We start from the raw sequence: 23,225 nt of genomic DNA, 5'->3' as shown, positions 1-23,225 counted from the left end.
TAAATTATCAACACAAACCCCTTTTTAAGTTATCTGTCCACAACAGAAATATAAATCACTAACAGTTTCCTCAAACTGTAAAAGTAGGAGAAGGGGGGGGCAGGGGAATTTTATATTTTATAGTAACTTATAATATGCTTGCTATTTAAAAGGTCATTTACAAGTACAAGCAAAAGGTAGTACATTCCCTGAAAGGTAATATAATTTCCTCTGCTAAAAATTCAGGACAAAAACATTTTTAAAAGGTATGTCAAAGAAATCAGAGATTTATCAAAAAAAAACCTCAAATAAATTAAAACAGTATTTCAATGTTTACAAATAAATACTATATATAAATCATGTACATTCTAAAATCTAAGATCTTATCTTTCCACATTAAACATATCCAGTGTAGATTCTTAATACACTACTGAAAAATTTAAAGAGCAGGCTTGAAATTTTATATTAAAAGAATTCAAAATCTATTGATTATAAGTATATACTTTTATTCAGTTGCCTTAATGAATACTTAATATCATTTAAATCACTGGTATTTTATCTATTCTTATGTAGATCTCACTCAATAAAACAGAAATCCACAATAGCTACAGGAATATAAATTCCTAGAGGCAAGGATTTGGTCTGCCTTGTTCCCTGTTATATTGCATCAAGAAGGGTGCCAGGCATATAGGAAAAGCTCAATAAACATTTGTTGAACAAATGAATGAGCAATTCAGGCCATTTCAAAAATCGCATGACACATAACATTTTAATTTTTTAAATTTTTTATAAATGTTCTCCATAAAATATCAAATTAGACTATTAAAATCTTTAAAGAAAACAAATGACAGTTCACACAGTCAGACTGGGAAAATTTTATATTGTAATTAAATAAACAAAATGAAACTTGTTTTAAAACAATTTTACTTCAAGAGCTCTATGAGTTAACATTTAATCATGTCTATAGGTTGTACCATTACCAACTGCTGAAATAAAAGTCACTGCATTTTTCTTCCATTTAAGAGATTTGAGTTTTAAAAGTATAGATAAGACAGAACTAAAAGGCAAACAGCATTTTATTTACAGATGTTTAATACTTTACTAAAACCTAATTTTCATTTAGAAGCTCAGTTTTTAATTTCTCAAGCTCTGTGAGCAATCTAAACACTTAAGTAATCACAACCACTGTGACTTCATAAGAAACACTGCCAAAACATGTCCACTTTACCTACTTGAGTCATTTAAAAAGTAATTGTGCTACATCAATTTCATTTCATTTTTGGTGCTGTACTAAAAAGGGAAATTTGTGCATGAATTGTCCTCATAACAAAGTTTTCTTTTAAAGCATGTTCTTCCATTATATTTGTCAATATGTGAACATAATGTTTACAGTCCTAGTCCAAAATATTTAAATTAGGCAATGATTCTTCTTCTTCTTCTTCTTCTTCTTTTTTTTTTGAGACAGAGTCTCTCTTTGTTGCCCAGGCTACAGTGAGTGCCATGGCATCAGCCTAGCTCACAGCAACCTCAAACTCCTGGGCTCAAGCGATCCTACTGCCTCAGCCTCCCGAGTAGCTGGGACTACAGGCATGTGCCACCATGCCCGACTAATTTTTTCTATATCTATTAGTTGGCCAATTAATTTCTTGCTATTTATAATAGAAATGGGGTCTCGCTCTTGCTCAGGCTGGTTTCGAACTTCTGACCTCGAGCAATCTGCCCGCCTCGGCCTCCCAGAGTGCTAGGATTACAGGCTTGAGCCACTGCGCCCGGCCTATTCTTCTTAATATTAGAAACAAAATTACAACTATTCGAGCAAAGAAAATTTTGTATTAAACCAAATTCCAATTAATTGCCAAGAAAATAAAACTACTGTTATTGATCCAAATTATTTTTTAAATTATCATGTTTGGTTAAAGTGTAAGGATGGGAAGAAAGAGATACATGAGCTATATGTTTTTAAAGCAATATCAACCAGGGTATATTTGAAAAAGTAAAGCAATTATTTCTTCATTGTGGGGCAGAAAATTCTTTTACCACTACAAACAAATCAAGCTAAACATGAAGAAAAGATCTATTCAACACAAGAACAGACATGTCCACGGTTATTAATTTCCTTATGAACAGAATTCAAAATAGTCCTTTTAATAAGAGCTTCAGAAGTCAACACTAACCTTTTGTATTTAATCACTTTAAAGCTATTAATAGTTTATTTCACTCTATCCATAAAATATTTTAATGGATGGTGCCAACCATATTTTTTCCACTATCTTAAGTGAAAAAGATATTTTCTGATTTTCAAAGTAGTATAATGTCATTTCAAAGCTATAGTGCAATCTGGTGTTACCTTTAAATATTATTTTTATTGGCTTAATACCAATTGTATATCTAAAAACCGTGAATAATTCAAAGACTTTCAAGAGTTATAAAATAAATACCATACATCACCTATTCTAATTCATTTAGTGATACTTGTTTCTAAGTTAAGGAGAAGATAAAATATTTAATAAAAAAAATAGGACAGGGAAATAATTTCTTTACATATGTTATCTTTAAGGATCCTTACAGTTACTTCTATATAACAACAGGGTTGTACTTAGTAAGAATTAAAAACATTATTTGGTAAATACTGTGGTACAAAACAAAGCAATGGATCAAAGATTTAACTGTTACTGTTAGATGAGGCTGCCATTTAAAATAACTATTGCTTAGTTTTGAATTATACTTCTAAAAACAAAGGCACAAAATGCCTGACAGCAATTTTCATCCCAACTTCAAACCAAACCCAAATATCTTTGTAAAGTACAACACACACAGAAACAAATTTAAGAATCAGAAATATGCATTCGTTTTAATTTTCCAAGGTATATCATTGATGTTTTGTCACTAGTCCACGATGGTTAGGACTGGTTATAGTTCTCAACATTTAATATTTTGGTTAAATGCTCAAAAAGCATTCTAAGATTTATGCTGATTACATAAAAAGCGCTTGCCTTATTTTCTTTCATTAGCTTTGATCAATATCTGAGTATCCTCAGAACTATTTGGAATCAAAACGAAATCAAGAAATAATGCAAAGTATGCAAGTTTTAAAAATCTCATTACCTGTTCGGTGATTCTCATGTGGAAGTCATGAAAGTCACTATAACGACGATAGGTCTTCCACATCTCCTCACTGTTTAGATTGCGCCGGTGTACAGTGATGGCATATAATGCATATGTCTTGCCATGATCATTACAAACGCCTGCCACAGCATATGGGTCATAGTCAGCATATACTAGTCATTTAAAACAAAATGAAGAGGAACAAAGACACAAAAAGGAGGAAGGTGAAGAGCAAAAACAAAAAAGACAACATGAAAATGAAGAAGAATCTGAAATGACAGACTGACACAAAAGGATGTCACGAAAAGATGAAATAGATTTCCATCTTCTATATTCATAACCACAAGGTATTATATAGGATGGCTGTAATACAAAATAAACTAAAAGTTTATGATGATCCTACCAACCAAATAGTGATGTCTACTATGGATTCTCTCTCGTCTCAAAGAGCTTTTACCTATTATTAGTGATGTTATCACAGCACCACCTCAGAAAGTAGCATTATAGTGTCTTAAATGTAAGAGGAACAATTACAAACAAAATAACCTTTTGTACTAGCTTTCAATATTCATTTGTATTTCAATTAAAATCTTTTCAATTAGACAGCAAAAGCAATAGGATAAAGTTTATCTTCTGGCAACTCTCTTTCTTTGATAATAATTCAACAATTTAAAAGTGTAGTTTATTCTGGAGATCCTTTTTATTTAAAAGCATTTTCTACTGATTTGCCACAGATCATCCAAGTAAGGTAATTTTAAAAATCAAGGTTTGTTCCCATTTTATATTAACCTTAAAGAGATGTACTTTGAATCATTTTCTTTAATTTTTCTTCTTTCTGATTTTCCATCTTTTTAAAGAAAGAATCCTAAGGACAATAAATAATTTTCCATTTCTTTATCTCTCTGTGCTCTATTCTACTCCAGGTTCAAGTCTCCACAAGTTTATTGAGTGTCCTCTCATCTGCATCTGGTTTATTTCTTAATCCATCCTCTCACTTTAATTTTAATCACTGTATTTTTTGATTTCTAAAATTTTATTTGGTTCTTTTTCATACTGCTTATTTTTATCTTAGGACTTATCTCTATGAATAGTTTTAACATACTTATCTTAAAGTCTACAAAGACTGCCATCTCCAAGATACCAGGACACAAATTATCTCATTTTCTGAGTCTGCTGACTCTCCCTTATTGTGTTTCATATTTCTTCCTGTGGCTTTTAATTGCTTTTTGTAAGCTCATTTTCAGCAGGTGTTGCTTCTCCCTGACTGTTCTGAGTGCTCTGGGTTATGGAGGCATTCACACTGAGCAGTGTCACCACTTTAACTGCTGGTTTCAACAGTTCAGAAATAATTTTAATATTAACTCTCAGGCTTACCCTGTGATATACAATTACTTGAGGACAGCTAAATCCAGACACACCCATGTTGGGAACAAGCTGAGTTTTCAATTTCTTGTGAATGAAAGATACCATTTCTAACCATGATCTTGGCAATTCTTTTTCTTTCTGCTGAAGGTAAGCTAAGTTTTCCTAGTTCTTCTTTCACATCAAGCTGCCTTTTGTGACTCTGGGCTTTGCATAAAGGACTTGGTCCCAGCTTTCCATAGCCTTGGCTCATTCTGCCTCTTCTAAACTTTGCAGCATGAAAACGCTATCCAAATCAAGACAGCAGTCTTTATGCTACCATAAGCCCCTTGCTTCAACACCTCTTCACTTCCCTGAATTTGTTTTTCCTCATGGTCTATGGCACCTGTATATATTCGCCTTCAGCTATTTTTCTAATATTGTTTTCAGCCTTTCTATGTGTGGGAGGCAGAATTTCCAACAGCAGTTTAGACTACCATACTAACCAGAAGTCTAAAATTGATTTTATAATAATGGATAACACTGATCCATAATTGTGAATAAAAACATGGTCAAATTTGGAGCTAAATATTTTGCTATTTTGTATATAACTGGGCAAAGGAGGGTTTGTATAATTTCTTCATAAATTACTTCAAAAACATAAAAGCTAGAAATCTGTGTTGGCAAGAGTAGTTGGACAGAAACTTCTCTCAGGCTTTCATGAAAATTTTCTAAGATACGCACTTTCTTCTTGAAAGTGTTTTTTATTCTCTATCTAATATCAGTATTTCTGATTAGGCAAAATACAAGACTAGAAATAGACTCTGGTCATCTTGCTCCACACAGAGGCTTTAATTGTAGGTAACACTATTATTCACTGTTCACCTCACCCAGTCATCTTTCTCTCAAAGACCTATGCAGATTAAACAGTACACCATTTTTTCATCAAGTTAGAAAACCACCATTTCTCATAGAGTTAGAATGGCAACAAGGTAATGGCCTTATTAGTTGTATCCAAGATAGGTTTGGGAAAGGAAGACAGAAAGCAGAGGCCAATTAGGCAGCTAACCATAACCAATTAGGAATTAACATGAGCAAGGAGAATAGCAAGGAACAGAAAAGGAAAGAAAAAAGTAATGTTTCTAATGTTTTAGAAAACATTCTAAAAAATAATCAGGACTTGTGACAAATTGACAAGGATGGAGATCACCCAGAATGCATTTACAATAGGAATAATGAGGCTATTATAAAAGAAATGCAGAAGACAGAACTGTAATTTGATTTAACAGAAGATAACGCAAAGTTACATATATTGATTTTGAGAAGAGGGTGATATAGCCAGAAGACTTTGTTTTCATTAGGCCAATGCTACTCATAGCAGGTGATCTGCAAACTATTTGTTACTAATTCATAATTAGGTGAAGAACTAGCATCAGAATGTAAATCAACCTCATCGCTAATCACATTGTTTAATTTAGCCAATATTTTTTAAAAGCAAGATTTCTGGCTGGGCGCCGTGGCTCATACTTGTAATCCTAGCACTCTGGGAGGCCGAGGTGGGTGGATCATTTGACCTCAGGAGTTTGAGACCAGCCTGAGCAAGAACGAAATCCTGACTCTACTAAAAATAGAAAGAAATTAGCTGGACAACCAAAAATATATAGAAAAAATTAGCCGGGCATGGTGGCACATGCCTGTAGTCCCAGCTACTTGGGAGGCTGAGGCAGAAGGATCGCTTGAGCCCAGGAATTTGAGGTTGCTGTGAGCTAGGCTGACTCCACGGCACTCTAGCCCAGGCAAAAGAGTAAGACTCGGAATGAATAAATGAATGAATGAATGAATGCATGCATGCAAGATTTCTCAATGAAGGAAGCAAAACACATTAGAGTCCACAGACCACTCTTTGAGTAGCACTGTACTAGACTGCAAGTTTGTTCTTCCTGTAACAGAAATGTTAACAATAGAGGGACCCAGAATCAAAGAAACTTTGGAGTCCAATTGGTAAAATAAATATTTATTGAACAAACATTCCTATATGATGCCTGTCATGTATATTACTAATGTAATTAGTTATTCCCGTAACAACCCTACTGAGTTGCTATATAATAATATTATTATTATATCATATTACAGATGAGGAAATTGAGGTACAAGGTAGTTAAGAAACTTGCTCAAATTCATCCAACTATCAAGTGGCAGGGCTGGAGTTTGGGCCCAAGCAATTCCGTCAAAAAGTTGTACCCTTAACCACTATATTGTGCTGTCTCTTCAGTTCCCCCCATAAGTCTGACAGAAATAATTTATTAAAAATGTCTAGCATAGTGCTTCTATACATTTTAAGAAGCTAATAAATACTTGTTGAATAAATGAACAAATGGACAAAGTGGCTGGAAAATTGCAAGCCTCAGATGAGAGAAAGATCGGCATTAGAAATACAGACATGAGTGTCTTCCTCTAAATGTAAAAGTGTAAGATCTCCAAGAGCTAAAATAACAAATACTAAAGGTCTGCACTTTAACAAAGAATCTCTCATTTGGAAGACAAGCTGACAAAGAGAATAGATTTTTTAAAGAATTTTAAAATTTTAAGGAAGGGAAAAAATGTAATAATTGTATTAAAAGCTAGAAAGAAAAGCAACAAGACCTCTGGTTTTATTGACAACAGTGACCTTAGTAATGACCTTTAAAGCAGAATAATCTATGCACCAACTATTTGTAAAAGATAAAGCAATAACAGAATCAGAATTATAGATAACTTATTCTAGAAATCTGCCAGGAACAGAATGCAAATTAAGACTCCAGCTGCAGTGAGAAGCAAAAGAAAACAAAGATCTCAAAAAAGATGCAAATTAATATCTTCTAAACTATACTATAAAATCTCTTTAGTATCTGAAATGTAAGCACTAAATTGAGGTATATACCTCAGTATGTTTATACTTTAGTGTGTAAAATGGCAAACACACTCCTATATTGCAGGAATAGTGAGAGGCCAGATAAGAAAACTGTCATTATTTAATACTCATTAGCATTATCTAATAATTCAAAGGTAATGATGAAAATGTATTATTTTTTCTTATTCTGCACATGTACTGACTGATCACAATGCCTTAGAGGTTTCTCACCCCAGTCAAGTATTTCTTGAATTTCTGCAAACTTCTATACTCAGGGGCTTCATTCGCCCCACAGTTATCTAGACGGACTTTGCATGCATGAAAACAAATATTGAACTGAGGTCTCCCCAAAAAACAATTTTATAAGAATTATGCAGACAATTATCAACAAGACTCAAACACAAAGGAAAAGAATGGTTATAGAGTTTATGTGAGAAATGACAAAATGCTCAGTATTTTAATTAATAGTCAAAAGCTTATAGAAAGTAAATATCCAAAAACATAAGCAAATAAACATAACAGAATTTAATGAAGAATATACAGCAGGAAAAAAGAAACTTAAAAATATGACTACAAAACAAAAAATGATTTATAAAAACAAATGTGGAAAATAATTTAGGGATACAGTAATCAATAGTTTTAAAGTAATAATAATTATACAACAAAGTCTCTTACCAGTATCTGAAATATAGGCATGAAGTTGTACTGAGTCATCAGAAGATACATTTGAAAGGTCATCTAATGACTGAGAAAAAAATCAAGAAACAAATTTTTTATTTTTATAGAAAAAAGTATTAAAGAATTCTATGTCAAATATGTATTACTCATCTTGACTGTAATGCAAACTTTATATTACTTGTATGTCCCCCCAACCCCTCCACACACAATAATCCTCTCCATCTATACTAATAGGAGAAAAGCCAAAATTAAGGAACTATCAATATGAAACAAAATAATTTAGTAACAGATTTAATACATGAGATTATTTCTTCCTTCACCGCTTCTCCATATGTTAGCTATAATTATGATTATTTATTAAATAAAATGAATCCATAGATTATGATAAACTTTAAATAATTTTCAAAAGTAATTCTACAAACAAATATTATTATTGACTGACCCAAAACAATCTTTTATAACTATGGCCTTTGGGTCTAAATTTTAAAAATGTTTTTGCCACATGTATATATACCCATGCATATACAGAATGGATCATAATCATAAAATGAAGGCAGACTGTTAACATGGCAGCCTAGAACTGCTTTCCCTAGAAAGGACTGCTTACAAGGTTGTCCCTTGGATGGAATCTGGGAACTTAAAGTTAGCATTCTCTAATCATTAGAGTAGTTTACTGTACTTAAACTATCCATAAAAAACTATGTTTATGCTGAACACCTGCTTTCCTTCTGGGATTTAGTATGTGCTATATAATCTGCCTCCAATAAAAAGCCTACACTCTTAATCTTCAATGAGTTTTCCTCGTGGCAACATTTCACATGTGTTGTCACAAATCATTGCTGGGGGAATTAAGTATGTTTTGTGTGACTCCCCTGGGAGAGCACTCTTGGAAGCTTGTGCCTATTTTCTTTTGGACTTTGTCCCATATACCTTTTCCCTTTGCTCATTTTGGTTTATCTCATTTCACTAAAATAAATCCTAGCCATGAGTATGACTATGCTTAGTCCTGTGAGCCTTCTTAGCAAATCATTGAAAGTGCGAGAGGTCCTACAGACACAACACATAATTCAGAGATTTTTTTCACATATTCTTATTCATATTTCATATATTTGTATTATATAATTCAGACATATTTCACACTTTAAAAACCATAGGATTTGAATAAGCTTTTGAGTTCTAATGTGAGATTAGTAATTATTATTAAAAGAGTTATCTAAATGACATCTATATGACATAAAGCCATTTAAATTAAGACAATTGCATTGAAAGAAGCAAGCCAAAAACATAACTACTGAAGACTGATCATTAAGAGAAGCAAAATGTGTTAACTCCACAGATAAGCCATAGGACTTCCCCAGTCAAGCAGAATCATTAAATTAAATTAGGTCTAGTCCAGGCTCCACCACTGAGACTTTAAGAGACTTTAGTCATATCAACTACTCTTTCTTTCTGTTTCCCCAATGGTAAAATGGTATTAATAGATGCTCTACATTTCTATCAGGACACAATGTGAATGAAAATACTTGGAAAAGAAATAGAATGTAATTATTTGTAAGTGCTCATGTGACCTTTAGTAAAGCATTTTGATAGAAGCAGCACAACCTTCAATATTATTTTTATGTGAAAGAAGCCTGAGAAGAATGGAATATTTCATCAAATTTATATTGTCTCTACTAGAACTTCTTCCAATTACAAGCTAGTACAGGGAACAAAAAATAATTTTTAAATAAAGTATTAATATAATGGTAATCTTCATTTGTAGGTAACATTTAAAAACTAATCAATTTAAACATGTTAGCATCTATGCAATCTAAAAGTTCTTAAAAGACTTAGTAGATAAATGTTCTTTTTAACACATTTAAAATAAGTAACAAATATTATTTTCATTACATATGAAGAAAAATCTGATGGAAAAGTCACATAAACATTACAGTTATAATGCACAAGTAGACTTAAAGTTATAATTGGTTAAAAATATTAACTACAGAAAAACATCTGATTTAGAAATATAAGTACTGATTAGTAAAAGAAAATTATGATTTCAAAACAAGTGCATTAATCCTATACTAAAATAAAACACAATTTGCAAGGTAGTCCTTAAGACTCTTAAAGTTCTTGCAAAAGGAAGTGTTTCTTAACATTACACTAATCCAAAAACTGAAAATTCAAATTTAGTATGATAGCTCATCAACACAACTTCAATGGCACCATTAGAAATGCTTATAATTTACATGCCAATCTCAATTACAAAATGAGTAAAACATCAAAGACATTAAGCATCTTCTTTGTCTAGTATATTGGAATAAACTATCATGATCTAGTTTATAATCTTAAATCATTTTTTAAATGCAGCTATCCATTAAAATTTGTCTGTGTATTAAAAAAACAATAAGAAAAGTTCCAGATACTTAAAAGCTTGAATTTAACAGATTTATAGGAATAAGAAAATACTGCAAGTCACTGATCTCAAGTGTCACCATTTTTTGATCCAAAGACTATTCTGGTTTATATCAATGTGACAAAAAGGGGTTTCTTTTATTTGAAAAAAATATTTATTCCAGATATGGAAGAAAGAAAAAAACTTTTTTAAACTAGTGTTTAAACACTCGTACAAGCTTTACAAACGTGAATACTAGTAAATTTCAAACCAAGGAAAAGTTTCATCACATTTGGAAACTTTTTCTGTATAATGAACATCATACTTCCTTCAGTACACTAGAAACAATTCCTTTTTGTTACAAGGCTCTGAACTATAAAGAGTAAATTGTAATGATACCAAATGATTTAGGAAAACAACATTTTAAAAGTTACAAAATATCTGACATAATGCTAAGGTTGATTTGCTTTAGTGTTCTGTTAAAGATTATACTTTGTATAATAATAGAACATTTAATCAGTTAAGGTTATTTTAGAAAAAGTATAGTAATATAATTGACAATTTAACACAACAGATCTTTAAACCATTTAGCTATTACAAAAGGTTTAAAAGAAAAAGCAATGCAGGTGGGAAGAAAAGCAAAACAACAAGCCCCTATACATCTCACCACCTCTACCCCACTCCGCCAAACTTTGGACTGAACCTTCATAAAACACTTAATATTTCTTCCTAGCAGCATTTTAGGAAATAAGTTACTCAGTGGCAAGGCTGGATATATAAGAGAATTGAAATGTTCATCATTTTACACTACACTCTGAATATATGAAATGCCAATGACAGTTCATATGGTAAAAACACATCATTCTTAAACCTCTAATCATAAGATGTAGTTGCTATAAAACTCTCTAAGCTTAAATACACTTTTTTATAATGACCTCAATTTGTTTTACTATAGATTTTAAGATACTTCTAGAAGTTTTTAGTTATCCTAACTAGTTTTATATTTCTTTTCTAAATACAAGAGGAGAAAAAACTGATTCTAATGTAAACATTTATGTGTCACACATTAACTGCATTATCACAGCACTAACCATAGTCATTTAAACATACTAAATATTGGAATCAAAAATAATAAAATCAATTTCTTTATAAAATGCAACTGCAATTATGCAGGTATGACCTAAGCCAAGAGGTTGGTGAATATTACAAACATTCAGTTAGATACAAGCAGTAAGTTCTAATGTTTAGTAGGCTAGTGACTATAGCTAGCAACAACATATTGTATATTTCAAAGTAGATAGAGGAGAGGATTTGAAATGTTTCGACACATAGAAATGATAAATACTCAAGTTGATGAATATCCTAAATATCATGACTTGATCATTACTCATTTTATGCATGTAACAAATACTCACATGTACCCTATAAATATGCAAAATATTATGCATCAATAAAACAAAAAATAAAATTACCACTAAAAAATAAATAAAAATGAAATATCACTTGTAAGTTCTGATTTATATATCCCTTATGTGTGAACTTAGTATTACTTTAAAAGCATAATAACTTTGTACAATACTAAAGGATGATTTGGTGGATTCTATATATCATTTAATTACATACAAGGCTCAGCCTTTTATAATATTTTCAAGTCACTTTAATAATTAAAGTTCCCATAATAGTACTTACCAAATTTATGCTTCCTGTAGGAGACCCATTAAAAGATTCTGTAGGGGGGGAAATTCAACTTAGTATACAGTACAAAACTTTAAAATGGTTGCTTTATCTAAGGTTCAAACACCAAGAATGAAAGTCACATAAACCAAGACATAACAGAACAGTAAAGAAAAATTGTGGAATACTTCCAAAAACCTGACCTCTTAAGTCTGTCTTGTGGTTTTTAAAGCCAGGTATTTTAGTGAAAATATACATGTACCTGACAGCTGGCCAAAAACCAAAAAGGCATTAATGTTCAGGGGAGTATTTTTAGTCTCATAGCAACACATTAAGTTGCTTAATACAACGTAAGCACAAGGAAAACACTACAGAGGAAAGCCCATTAGGAAACATCAGCACTATTTTGTTATTCTGTTTCACTGGGTAAGACATATTACAAGTAAAATTAGTCTTTAGTGTGAGGCATAGATTGATTTTTAATGTATCTATTAAGTCTACTTATTTCGGTAGTAGATTTGGCTTAAAAACATTGGAAGTCTAGATTCTTAATCAATATATAACTCATAGACCAAAAGACATTTAAAACACATGTAATGACATTTAACTAAAAGGCAACTAGGAAAAATTAACTTTTAAAATTAATGTTAGAGAATGAATCAATTATAGATTATTAAAATTAATATCAAGAAATAATCTTCTCCCTCAGGGTTTTATTATATACATAAGCAAATTAAGTTACCAATTAAAGTATCCTTTTATTAAACACATAAATAAATCTATGGTAAAGGAATATTCACATATACTTTAAAGTTAATGTGTGGTTTCTAATGTATGTTTACGAGATAATTTATGGTTTTAGTTCTCTAAACAGATATTCAAAAACCAAGAATCTATTACTTCTACAAAAAGGCAGCCAGTAATGCCTAACAACTTTACTCTAAATACCCAAGAACATTTCTTGAGTCCTTAGACCTTTGGTCACAAAAGGTAAACTGGAAATTTCACCTAGGATTACCCTTTGGTTATAATTAAATGGTGATAACTAAAATGAGTAAACAAATAGTTCTCTATCCTCTTCATTCAATTATATGCCTCCTACCACTTCTGTGGTCTGCCTACCTCTTAAAACTTCCCACCAAAGACAAGTCAAATTAAAAGGAGAATTCAGTAGCATAATAAAGCATACTTTTGTGGTAAATAATAAGAAAATCCAAAAATACAGTCTAAAATCAATTTTGGACCACATTTAATCAAGAATTTAACTGCCTATAAATATGAGAAAACAAAAGAAAGTATTTTTCAACATGGTGAAAAAATGTGAGTGAGATCAAAATTTTAAAAGGAAAGCAAAATTCAAATATTTTTAAGATTTGACACCTTCTTTTAATAAGGGGGAAAATATCTACTAGGGGAATATATCTACTTATAAAATAATTTAAAACTTAAGTAACTAAAGAAAGCAAAAAGAGAAGGAAGAAAGAAGAGGAAAGGAGAAGAGAGTGCATGCACAAGCAAGCCATCCAGTTAAACTATCTACCTATTGTGAAATTTGGTTAAATAGGAATAAAATTTCTTCCATAGAAAAGTGAAAGTACCATAAGATACATTACTATCACACATGATAAGATTTGGCCCATTAATTAATTGCAGACTGGCTTTTTTAAAAATCAGCTATACATTAATCCCTGTATTAAAGAATGATTTCAGAATGTTTAAAATGTAGTCAACATTTCAGAATGCCTAAAAAAATATGTATCAATGTAGTGCTGAGAAGCTTCAAAGTCAGAAATCTAATTTATAACAAAAAATGTGAAGGCCTATTTTTGATCAAATAATCTTACAAAAAGAAGTAAATCATAAGCATTACTATCTGAAAAAGCATACCAATGGCCTAAAACTTAAACATTGACAAAGACAAAGTTGACAGCTATTTTTAATAATAATGTTTCATGTTATACCTATCACTCCACATACTTTTTTCCAAATGGTTTCATAAAAGGGATAGATGATTTCTCAGTATAAAATGTATAAAAACTCATCAATTAGGAAACAGAACTGTAGAAAGCATGTTCTAGAAAGATATATAAGCATATACTTTCAAGCTACAACGAATGATTCTAATGTAATGGGTTACTCAAATGACTGATAAATAAGAGAAGCATGTTTACTTTAGGTCAAAACCAATTCCAGAAAAAAAAATTAATGTACCTCATGCTTTAATTAACATACAGTATGAAGTGTTGGGAAGTTTAAGATTGCTTATGGCTTGCTTCTGATAGTTGCATGGAAGAAGATGGACTAGGTGGAAAGATATGAATGGGAGCTAAAAAAGTCAATTTAAAAGATTTTGGAAGAGTCCCTAAGTTATACGATCAAAAACTAATCCTACAGAATATATTGCTTACTATCACCATTTTAAATTGCTTAGAGGCTCACACAATTAGTTGGTATGACTCAATGTATCTTCTTTCAATCTGAGTCATATAGCAAATCCATTTCACAAATACTAAGAAATTTTTAAAACAGATAAAATATAAACAATAAACACTTTTACAATAGTCATTTTAGGATGGGGTTACTTGATATAGAGTTGCTATTGCAAATTTCATAGCAGCTCCATAAAAGAACATTTTCAACACATATGGGAAATATACATACACTATATAACAAACTACAGGAAAATTAAATTTTACTATTCAGCTCCCAGAGAAGTATTCTTTAAAAAAAAAATAACTTCCTTAATTATCCATCAAATTCAGTCAATAGATTATTCCAATTTTACAATAAGCCTGAAAGAGTATTAATTAAAAACCCAGAGTATCAGACAACCAATACAAAAGTTATTAAAATATAAGTGTAAACTTCTATATAGGTTTCTTAGATTATTTAAAAAATAATACCTCACTAGTGTAGACAGAGGGACAGGACACGGAAGAAAGGTGAGGCTGGGAATCTTACATAATAGAGAGATTTTTTAAAGCAGTGCTCACTAACAGATCCTTATCACCGTCCCCAGGCAGTCTTGTCCACAAATGGTTATAACTAAAGCACTTTCTTAAACCTCTCTCATTTACTTTTTATTTACCTTGCTCATTTACTTAGTAGAACATACCAGAAAGTTCATCAAACCCTAGATATTTAATTAGAGCTTAATAAATACATCTGGATTAAATCACAAGTAAAATGATCATTGGGCCTAAGAATTTGGAGACTTGTGTTCTAAGGGCTGTCTCCCACTACTCTTATCTCTAACTTACTATTTACTAATAAAAAACCTATATTTGTGCTTTAGGTTATAAATCATTTTATATGCATAATTCCACTTAAATCTGACAATGACTCTGAGGCAAGATATTATGATGAGAACATTATTCCAGATTTACAAATAAGAAAAATGATGCTTAAAGAAACAAGTAGTTGGCAATATCACACAGGTGGTAGCTGGGAGAAGGAGAATAAAATCTAAATTCTCTGACTCTTAAAGTCTGCTTTTTTCACTATAACATGCTAATAGGTCTCAGCATTCTTATTGGAAAAGCTAGAATAAACAACTTCTGAAACTTCTAGCTCAAAAGTCTCCCACACTGTGCAGGGTTTAGAAAAGAATACAATTAAAGATTTTTTTTATCACTGTCGTTTTTTATTATGCTTTATTTATGACATACTTTCGGAGTCATTACTTATTATCTATTTAATCTTCTCAATAATCCTATTGTGAATCATGAATATTATTATTTACCAGCAAAAGGGAAACTGCCATAAAAATATTTCAGTGACTAACCGCAAGAAAACATTCTTCTTTAAGAATTCAAAGATCCTATAGTTATACTCTAATTTGTTATTCAATTTTCAAACTTTAGTATAGTCACTAAACTTTGTCAATCATTTATAGATCTTTAAATATATTACAATTTATATTTGGGCTTCAAAGAATATTTCTTAATCTTACATAAAAGGTAATTTTTTTGGTTAACCAGAATATACGGTAATATAAATATATGCAAAATGTGTGCCACCTTACCTCCATCCCCATCATCTGATCCTCTAAAACTAGGATCTTTTAACATGTCCAGCTCTGCTAACATGCGCACATACAGTGCATTCTGCCTGAAGGAAGGATAAAATCTCTCATCTCGTAGCATCAATTCATATACCTTTTTGAATATATCAAGATATGCAATAATTAATACAGGTATGCTGTGATATTTACTAAATAATATTTCACCAAAAGTTACTCTGAGGCCTTGCCATAATGTACATAACGTATCATAGTCAAAAGATATCAGCAGTAAGACTACTTCACAACTAATAATTTCTTCTAGTTCTTTCAGTAACTAAATTAAACTGAAAAAGGTCCTGCTACAACATAAGTCACATGATAGCAGGTTAAGCAGGTTAGATATAATGTTCTAGGAAGTAGTGTTTTCTAGAAACAAGTATACATAAAGGCTCAAGGCTCATATTAAAATGAATTTGAGAGTCTTATTATTTACACATCATCAATTCATCAAATTCTAAGATTAGAATATTTGGCTCTACGGTCAGATTCACATAAAACAACCCAACTTAAGGATTTTCCTCATTGGTCAATAACAAAATAAACAAAAAAATTGGTCTGCATTTTTGGAATTGGGAGGTATTACTGCCATAACTTACCTTTTAGTTACCACTCTACTTCTTTTAAAGTTTCAATAACTTTTAAAAAAACTAATGACATGCATGTAGAAATATCTTTTTTTCAAGAAAGAAAAAAATGATAATGCTGCACATAAATACCTTTCTTTGAATATCATCAAAGATTTCAGGGGTTGGATCTTCATGATTCAAAGTATCTGCTAATTTTGCTACTAAATAGTCATCAACAGTAACTCTTGGAGATGCCTAACAAACAGAGAAAAGTAATAGTAATGATCTTTGTAATTTCTAAATACAAGTTAATACTTGATAGAATAATGGCAGATAAGAATTCAAAATATTATTCAAAATAATTGGCAGATAAGAATCATTTGCTTGTAATGACACCTTGCTGTTTAAGAAGGCTGAAACAAGGCTAAAACCTTCTCTTTATCGTGTACTATGTCTAAGACTAGTAGACAAACATGGATTTAAATCTTGACTTTTGCAGAGCAAGTTACCTCCCACTGAGCCTCATTTACTCCATCTGTAAAATGGAGTATTATATAAGGTTAAGATTACTGTAAAGATTAAAAGAGATCTATGTAAGACAGTGTTACATAGAGACAAAAGAGATCTATGTAACCACAGTGTCTCACATATAGGAAACATTGTCTTGGACTTAATTAGTGGAGTCACCTTGCCACTGTCCTGAATTATAAGGCTTTCTGCAAACATTTGAAAACTGGCAACAAATGAAAGTGTCAGCATCTTTGGCATCCGTGGCTGTAGAGTACGTAGATTTGCTCTTACCTAAGAATCCTCTGCAAAAACCATTCAAAAAAGCCTAAAACAATACATTGAATAATTATACAGTGTTCCAGATTACAACACTAGGATCTCCTTATAGTTTATGTATGATATCTTTCATTTCTTGTTCTGTTTACCCGGATTTTTATTTCAATTTGTACCTTACATGAAAAAGTACAAAATTCAAAAGGATAAACCAGAAACATGGGAAAACCCATGGAAATGCTTTAAAGTACTTCTCTTTAATCACCTTTATATCCAGCTGCCTTTGATTTTTAGAACCTATTGTTCTACAGAGCATTTCAATATTCCTTATGATTGGGAAAGAATGTCAAGATGATACGTCCTTTTGGCAAGATGCTTTGGCTGTGCAGTCATTGAGGATACTTGGCACTATTTCCTGCATAGACTCTTCTTACACCACAAAAGAATATATATTCATAAAATTTATGAGTTTCAGGCTCTGTTTGGAATGAAAACTGAACATGCACATCTTTTGGAAACTCTAATTCTTGGAACTGGATTTTTCATTGGAATCATACTTTTGTGTGATCATGTACTTCTTCTTTGGACATGGGTGATCATTCGTTTAACAGAAACTATTTATTTGATCCATAATGGTTATAATATTCCTCTCAAACCTTTAAATCTCCATCCCTCTCTACTGTGGTTCTCTGCATCCTACATGAACTTCATTAGACACTGTGCTTCAACATAGTGGGATAGAATTATTGGAATAGACTCCCAGTTTAATGTCTATAATGAAAAGATGAAGAAGTTTGAGAAAAAGACTAAATATGTATCTCATGTAAAACTTCCTGAAGGTATACATTTTCCTGAATCAAAACTAGTAGCTAACACTGCTTCTAGAGGACAGAAATAAGCATGTGTCTTGGCTGCTAAGTGATAAAAAGAACATTAACAATCTTTAATTATCTTCCTAGTGGGAACTTTTTCACTTTACACACAAGTTCTATACATGCAGAAATAAATATATAAGTTCAGTTTTCATAAGGAAGTTTTAAGCTAAGCTAAGCTTACATTGCTAAGCTTACAAAAAGGTACTAAGTAATAGAAGAAGTATTAATCTATGCCTTTCCCCCCAGTAATCCCATAGGTCTAAAGTTGGCATTAGTCTTTAGGTCTTTTAGATATATATTGGTCATTTCAGAAATTCTTAACAGTGGTCTTTGGCCTTATATTTAACTTTAAATATTTTTTAGAATTTGCCTAAAGATAAAAATATTATAGGTTGAATGACATCAACTGATAATAAAACTGATGACTAAAATTGCTGAATCAGGAATAGCCAGCACACCAAGAACTTCCACTCTTGTCTGGAGCTGCCCAGTTTGGAGTAATTCTCTCTTTCTTTGAAGAGTCCTTATCAACCGTAATGTACTACTGGCATCTATAAATTAAAGCATTTCTGAATTGATATAATATTTTATTCTAAAGATTTTCCAAGTTAATTGAATTTTTTTAAAATTAAAGAGCTTTATTTTTGTTATTTACCCTTTCATTTTTATATAACAAGTTTTCATAGTAGTTAAGCTGTACCTTAAAGCTTTGTGAACTGGCTCGCTGTATTTGCACTGAGCTATTGAAATGTCATTTTTGTGCGATTAAAAAAATGAGTTAGTATTTAGTAGATGTGTATTAATACTATTGTCAAAATAAGCCATTTGATTTATCATTATGCGCTAGAGAATCCTCCTGCATAGTCTTTAAAAGAGACTACTGTTATCCTAAATTTGGTGTCATAGCCAATGCTGCTGGAACAGAGTTCCAGTACGATATGGGAGGAAAAAAAATCTGAAAAATTAATTTGTTCTAAGAATTTCCATTTCAAAGTACATAATGTGACAGATATTATACAGAAATATAAAGTCTGACCTTTCAATTTCAAAAATTACTTCACTGAAAGAAAAAACACTGAAAAGCCAGGCATGTCAAAAGCTTTGGCATGTCAAGTTTTGAATTTTTAGTTCTGGAGCTGGGGTGGGGAACCTGTGGCCTTAAGGCAAAATGTGGCCTTCTAGTCCTTAATTGCAGCCTTTTGATTGAATCCAAATTTTACAGAACAAATCCTTTTATTAAAAGTGGTACAGCAGAGAAAAATGAAGATTTTCTTGCCTCCTTTGGTGCTTAAAAAAGAAGAATCTTGAAATCAGAAGGCCGCAGGTTCCCCACTCCTGCATGGTAACTTTCAGAAAAACTAACAAAGAATGTATTATTTAAATAATTTTTCTATTTACATCCAATAAAATACCCAAAAAGTAGAATGGATAAATCAAGAAAGGAGAAAAAGAAGTAAACAGCAAGGTATAAATGCATTGGAAAAGGGTTATAAAACTTCTAATGCTCCATTGTCAATTAAACACTATGGAGAGTACACACCTAACCAGGTTGCATGGTGGTGGTTGTTTTTTGGAGGGGTGCTTATTTGTTGTATGTTTGTGTGTGTTGAGGGGGTGTCTCTTGAAAGAAACAGGAAAACTAAACAACTTCAAGTATGTGACAAAGATTAGAAAGGAATAAGTTAGTTGGTTTTGCCCTTTCATTTGCCCTTTGCGCTCACTAACTTAGTTTTCTAGGAAACAAAGAGGCAAGTTTGAAAATAATATTTTATAGTTGTTTCCTTTAATTATAATTCTTCCTATACATCTCAAATACACAGAATTGGATTAAGTCACATCCTTAGTATAAGGTAACCAACATTTTTAGAAAGGCATCATGAAACACAACCAATCAGGATATCCTCTTCCACAAAAAAAGTAATGCAGAAGGAATATTTATACATATTTGTTACTACTTTATCCTAAAAATATGAAAATGGATGTTTTTCTAAAATTATCTATTAATGTATATATTTTACTTTTCTATTACTAAATGTGATTATTTAAACAGTAGGACTAGTTAACAGTGGCAATTAGTAGTAATTAATAGAACTGAACAAATAATATTTAAGAAAAATATTATAATATGTAGTTTATAATGGCTCTCTGATATACCAATTTAACTTTTAAAAAACTTTATTGAATATTTAAATTTTATAGGCTATATTATTTTGCATTAAAATCCAGAAACATAACATTTTATAAAAATAATTTATATATAATAAGGTATTTAAATTTTGCAGGCTATAGTATTTTATATTCTTAAAATACAGAAATGTAAGACTTTTTAAAAGCAGAATGTACATGCAAAAACATATTATCTAAATTTAACAAAATATAAACAATGACTTTTCTATGTGTTCCATGATACAGTAGGATATTTTTACCCTTTCTGTTTCCTTTTCTAATAATACCTCTCTGAATTGCCTGTAGCCTTCAGGACATCCTTTTCTTTTTTATGTAGGATTACAATTGAATATAGTCAACCATAAAATTCACTTTGACTTTTAGCTCTGCTCTTTTCAAGCCCAACTCATACTTATTTCTTGTGCCAATCCAATGTGATGACATCAAGTTAAATATCCTTTCAACAAAATCATTTGGACATGGAATAATTGTTATTTTATTTACTAAAAACATCAGGTTTTAAAATCTGTAGGAATATGTTTCCAATTCTCAAAAAAAATGTCCAACAACTTTGCATTGATGGCTTGTTTGGTAGGTAGACCAGCTGTTGGTCCTTTCCTTTATAAATTCATCATACAGGTTTATCCATGCCTAAAATGCCCATTTTTAAAGACTCTGAAGCATAACAATGTCTTCATAAGTTAAATTATCTCTCTCAGGAAAAATGGTTTTAAAATATAGAGCTCAGTTAAACTTGTGAAACTGCAGATGAATTCCAAATAAATTAGAGTTTTAATAAAGAAATTGAGAAAATCCTGTTTAACCACTTTGGTACCAGCGTCGACTATAGTCATCAGCCACAGATGAACGCGAGCGTGGAATTTAGCCGACAGCCGTAATATGAAGGCGCACAGCCAAGCGTCAACCAAAAACTTTTGCTTTTATCTCTGCAGTTCCACTGCGTACGTTCAGCTAGTAAGTTACTACGAATCTGTGACCTTTTAACAAGTCCTTAAGTAGGAGTTTTATAGTTATTTTCCTAAAGCTGCCTGTAAAGTAAAACAAGCTTTCAGTGCTTTAAAGCTTTCCTCATCACACAAGAGCAAAACAGATTCGTTGTCAATGCACAGCACAAACTATCATGTGGACTATGAGTGCCAGCTGTGGGCAAGGTTTCGCGGCTAGTGAGCACGGTACTGAAGTGGTTAAGTTGCCTGTCCCTTTCCAGTGATTTTTTTTTTGATTCTCAAGTAGTCTTATTTCAAAAAAGGAGTCATTTTGTTCACTAAGAGACTTTGTCACAATCTACACATAACACGGAACAAGTCAGGTCAGTTAATCCTTTTTTAGGCTATCTCTGGGCTCTTCAAAGAATATTTATCAGTTTTAGAGAAACAGCTTATGAATTTCTGTTTACTGTAATCCTCTTTTCCATTCTCATTCTCAAATCAGAGAAAGATATTCTTCTTGCCCCACACTTTGGAAATATGATTTTACTGCAGACCAACATTTTAGCATCTTTTCTACACTTGGCAAGAATGACAGAAACAACCACTTATACTTTCTATTTCTTATTGAGTCAGTTTGACAACTTACATATCTCTAGGAATCTGTCCATTTCATCTAAGTTGTTTACTTTGTTGTCATAAAGTTGTTCACAGTATGTGCTCTTTACTCCTTTTAATTTCTATAGGGTCAGTGGTGATATCTCTTCTCTCATTCATGATTTTGCTAATCTGTGTCTTCTTCCATTTTTTCATGGCTAGTCTAGCTAAAGGTCTGTCAATATTGTTAATATTTTCATAGAACTAAATTTTGGTTTTACTGATTTTCCACTACTGTTTTTCTATTTCACTGATTCTCCTTCTAATCTTTGTTTTCTTCCATCTGCCTTGGGTTTATTTTTCTTTTCTTTTTCTAGATTTTTAAGGTGAAAACTTAGATTGTTGACTTTATATCTTTATTCTTTCTACTTAGACAGTTTTAAAGCTACAAATTTCCCTCTCAGCCCTGCATTAGCTGCATCTCATGAGTATTGATATTGTTGTCATTTTCAAGAAAAAAACTTTCCAGTTTCCTTGTAATTTCTTGAGCCAGAAGCTATTTAGAAATATGTTGTTTAATTTTCAACTATTTGTAGATTTCCCAAATTTCCTTCTGTTGATTTCTAATTTGATTCCACTATGATCACAGAACATACTTTGTATGATTTCAATACTTTTAAACAGAGACAGGTTTTATACCTTAGCATATTATTTATACTGGAGAATGTTCCATGTGTTCTTGAATATGTGTATTTTGCTGTTGTTAGAGAAAATGTTCTACAGATATGTTTGGTCTAATTGATTTATATTATTTGTTAAGTCTTATATATCCTCAGTTAAATTTCTATCTAATTGTTTTATCAATTATGGAGAGTGGGATATTGAAGTTTTCAAATATTATCATTGAATTGTCTCTTTTTCTCTTCAATTCTATAAATTTTTGTTTCATGTATGTGGAGGTTTTGTTTTTAGGTATATATATGTTTATAACTATTTGATCACTCTGATCAGTTGACCCTATTATCATTATAAAATGCTCCTCTTGGCCGGGCGCGGTGGCTCACTCCTGTAATCCTAGCTCTCTAGGAGGCCGAGACGGGCGGATTGCTCAAGGTCAGGAGTTCAAAACCAGCCTGAGCAAGAGCGAGACCTCGTCTCTACTATAAATAGAAAGAAATTAATTG

At 31.5% G+C, this 23,225-nt stretch overlaps 1 protein-coding gene and 1 pseudogene across 4 annotated transcripts in view; one reads left to right on the top strand and one right to left on the bottom strand.

Annotated features, from left to right (window-relative positions):
* Nucleotides 1–23,225, bottom strand: part of SNX13 (sorting nexin 13) — a 148,255-nt gene that overhangs the window by 24,201 nt on the left and 100,829 nt on the right. For 2 of the 4 annotated variants that reach the window (XM_076006395.1, XM_076006393.1), the window contains 5 exons: nucleotides 16,824–16,928; nucleotides 16,069–16,201; nucleotides 12,060–12,097; nucleotides 7,991–8,060; nucleotides 3,085–3,257 (listed from right to left, as the gene is read on the bottom strand). In XM_076006395.1, the coding sequence (XP_075862510.1) occupies nucleotides 3,085–3,257; nucleotides 7,991–8,060; nucleotides 12,060–12,097; nucleotides 16,069–16,201; nucleotides 16,824–16,928 (519 nt within the window). The remainder of the gene's footprint in view (nucleotides 1–3,084; nucleotides 3,258–7,990; nucleotides 8,061–12,059; nucleotides 12,098–16,068; nucleotides 16,202–16,823; nucleotides 16,929–23,225) is intronic. The other 2 variants (XM_076006394.1, XM_020289849.2) reach the window with 1 other exon arrangement.
* LOC105880169 (methylsterol monooxygenase 1 pseudogene) lies at nucleotides 17,800–18,354 on the top strand (annotated as a pseudogene).

Source organism: Microcebus murinus, chromosome 9 (genome assembly GCF_040939455.1).
Source record: "Microcebus murinus isolate Inina chromosome 9, M.murinus_Inina_mat1.0, whole genome shotgun sequence".
In the NCBI taxonomy this organism is placed as follows: domain Eukaryota; kingdom Metazoa; phylum Chordata; class Mammalia; order Primates; family Cheirogaleidae; genus Microcebus; species Microcebus murinus.
Note: the sequence above shows the minus strand (reverse complement) of the source record. Positions and strands in the feature narration are given on the sequence as shown.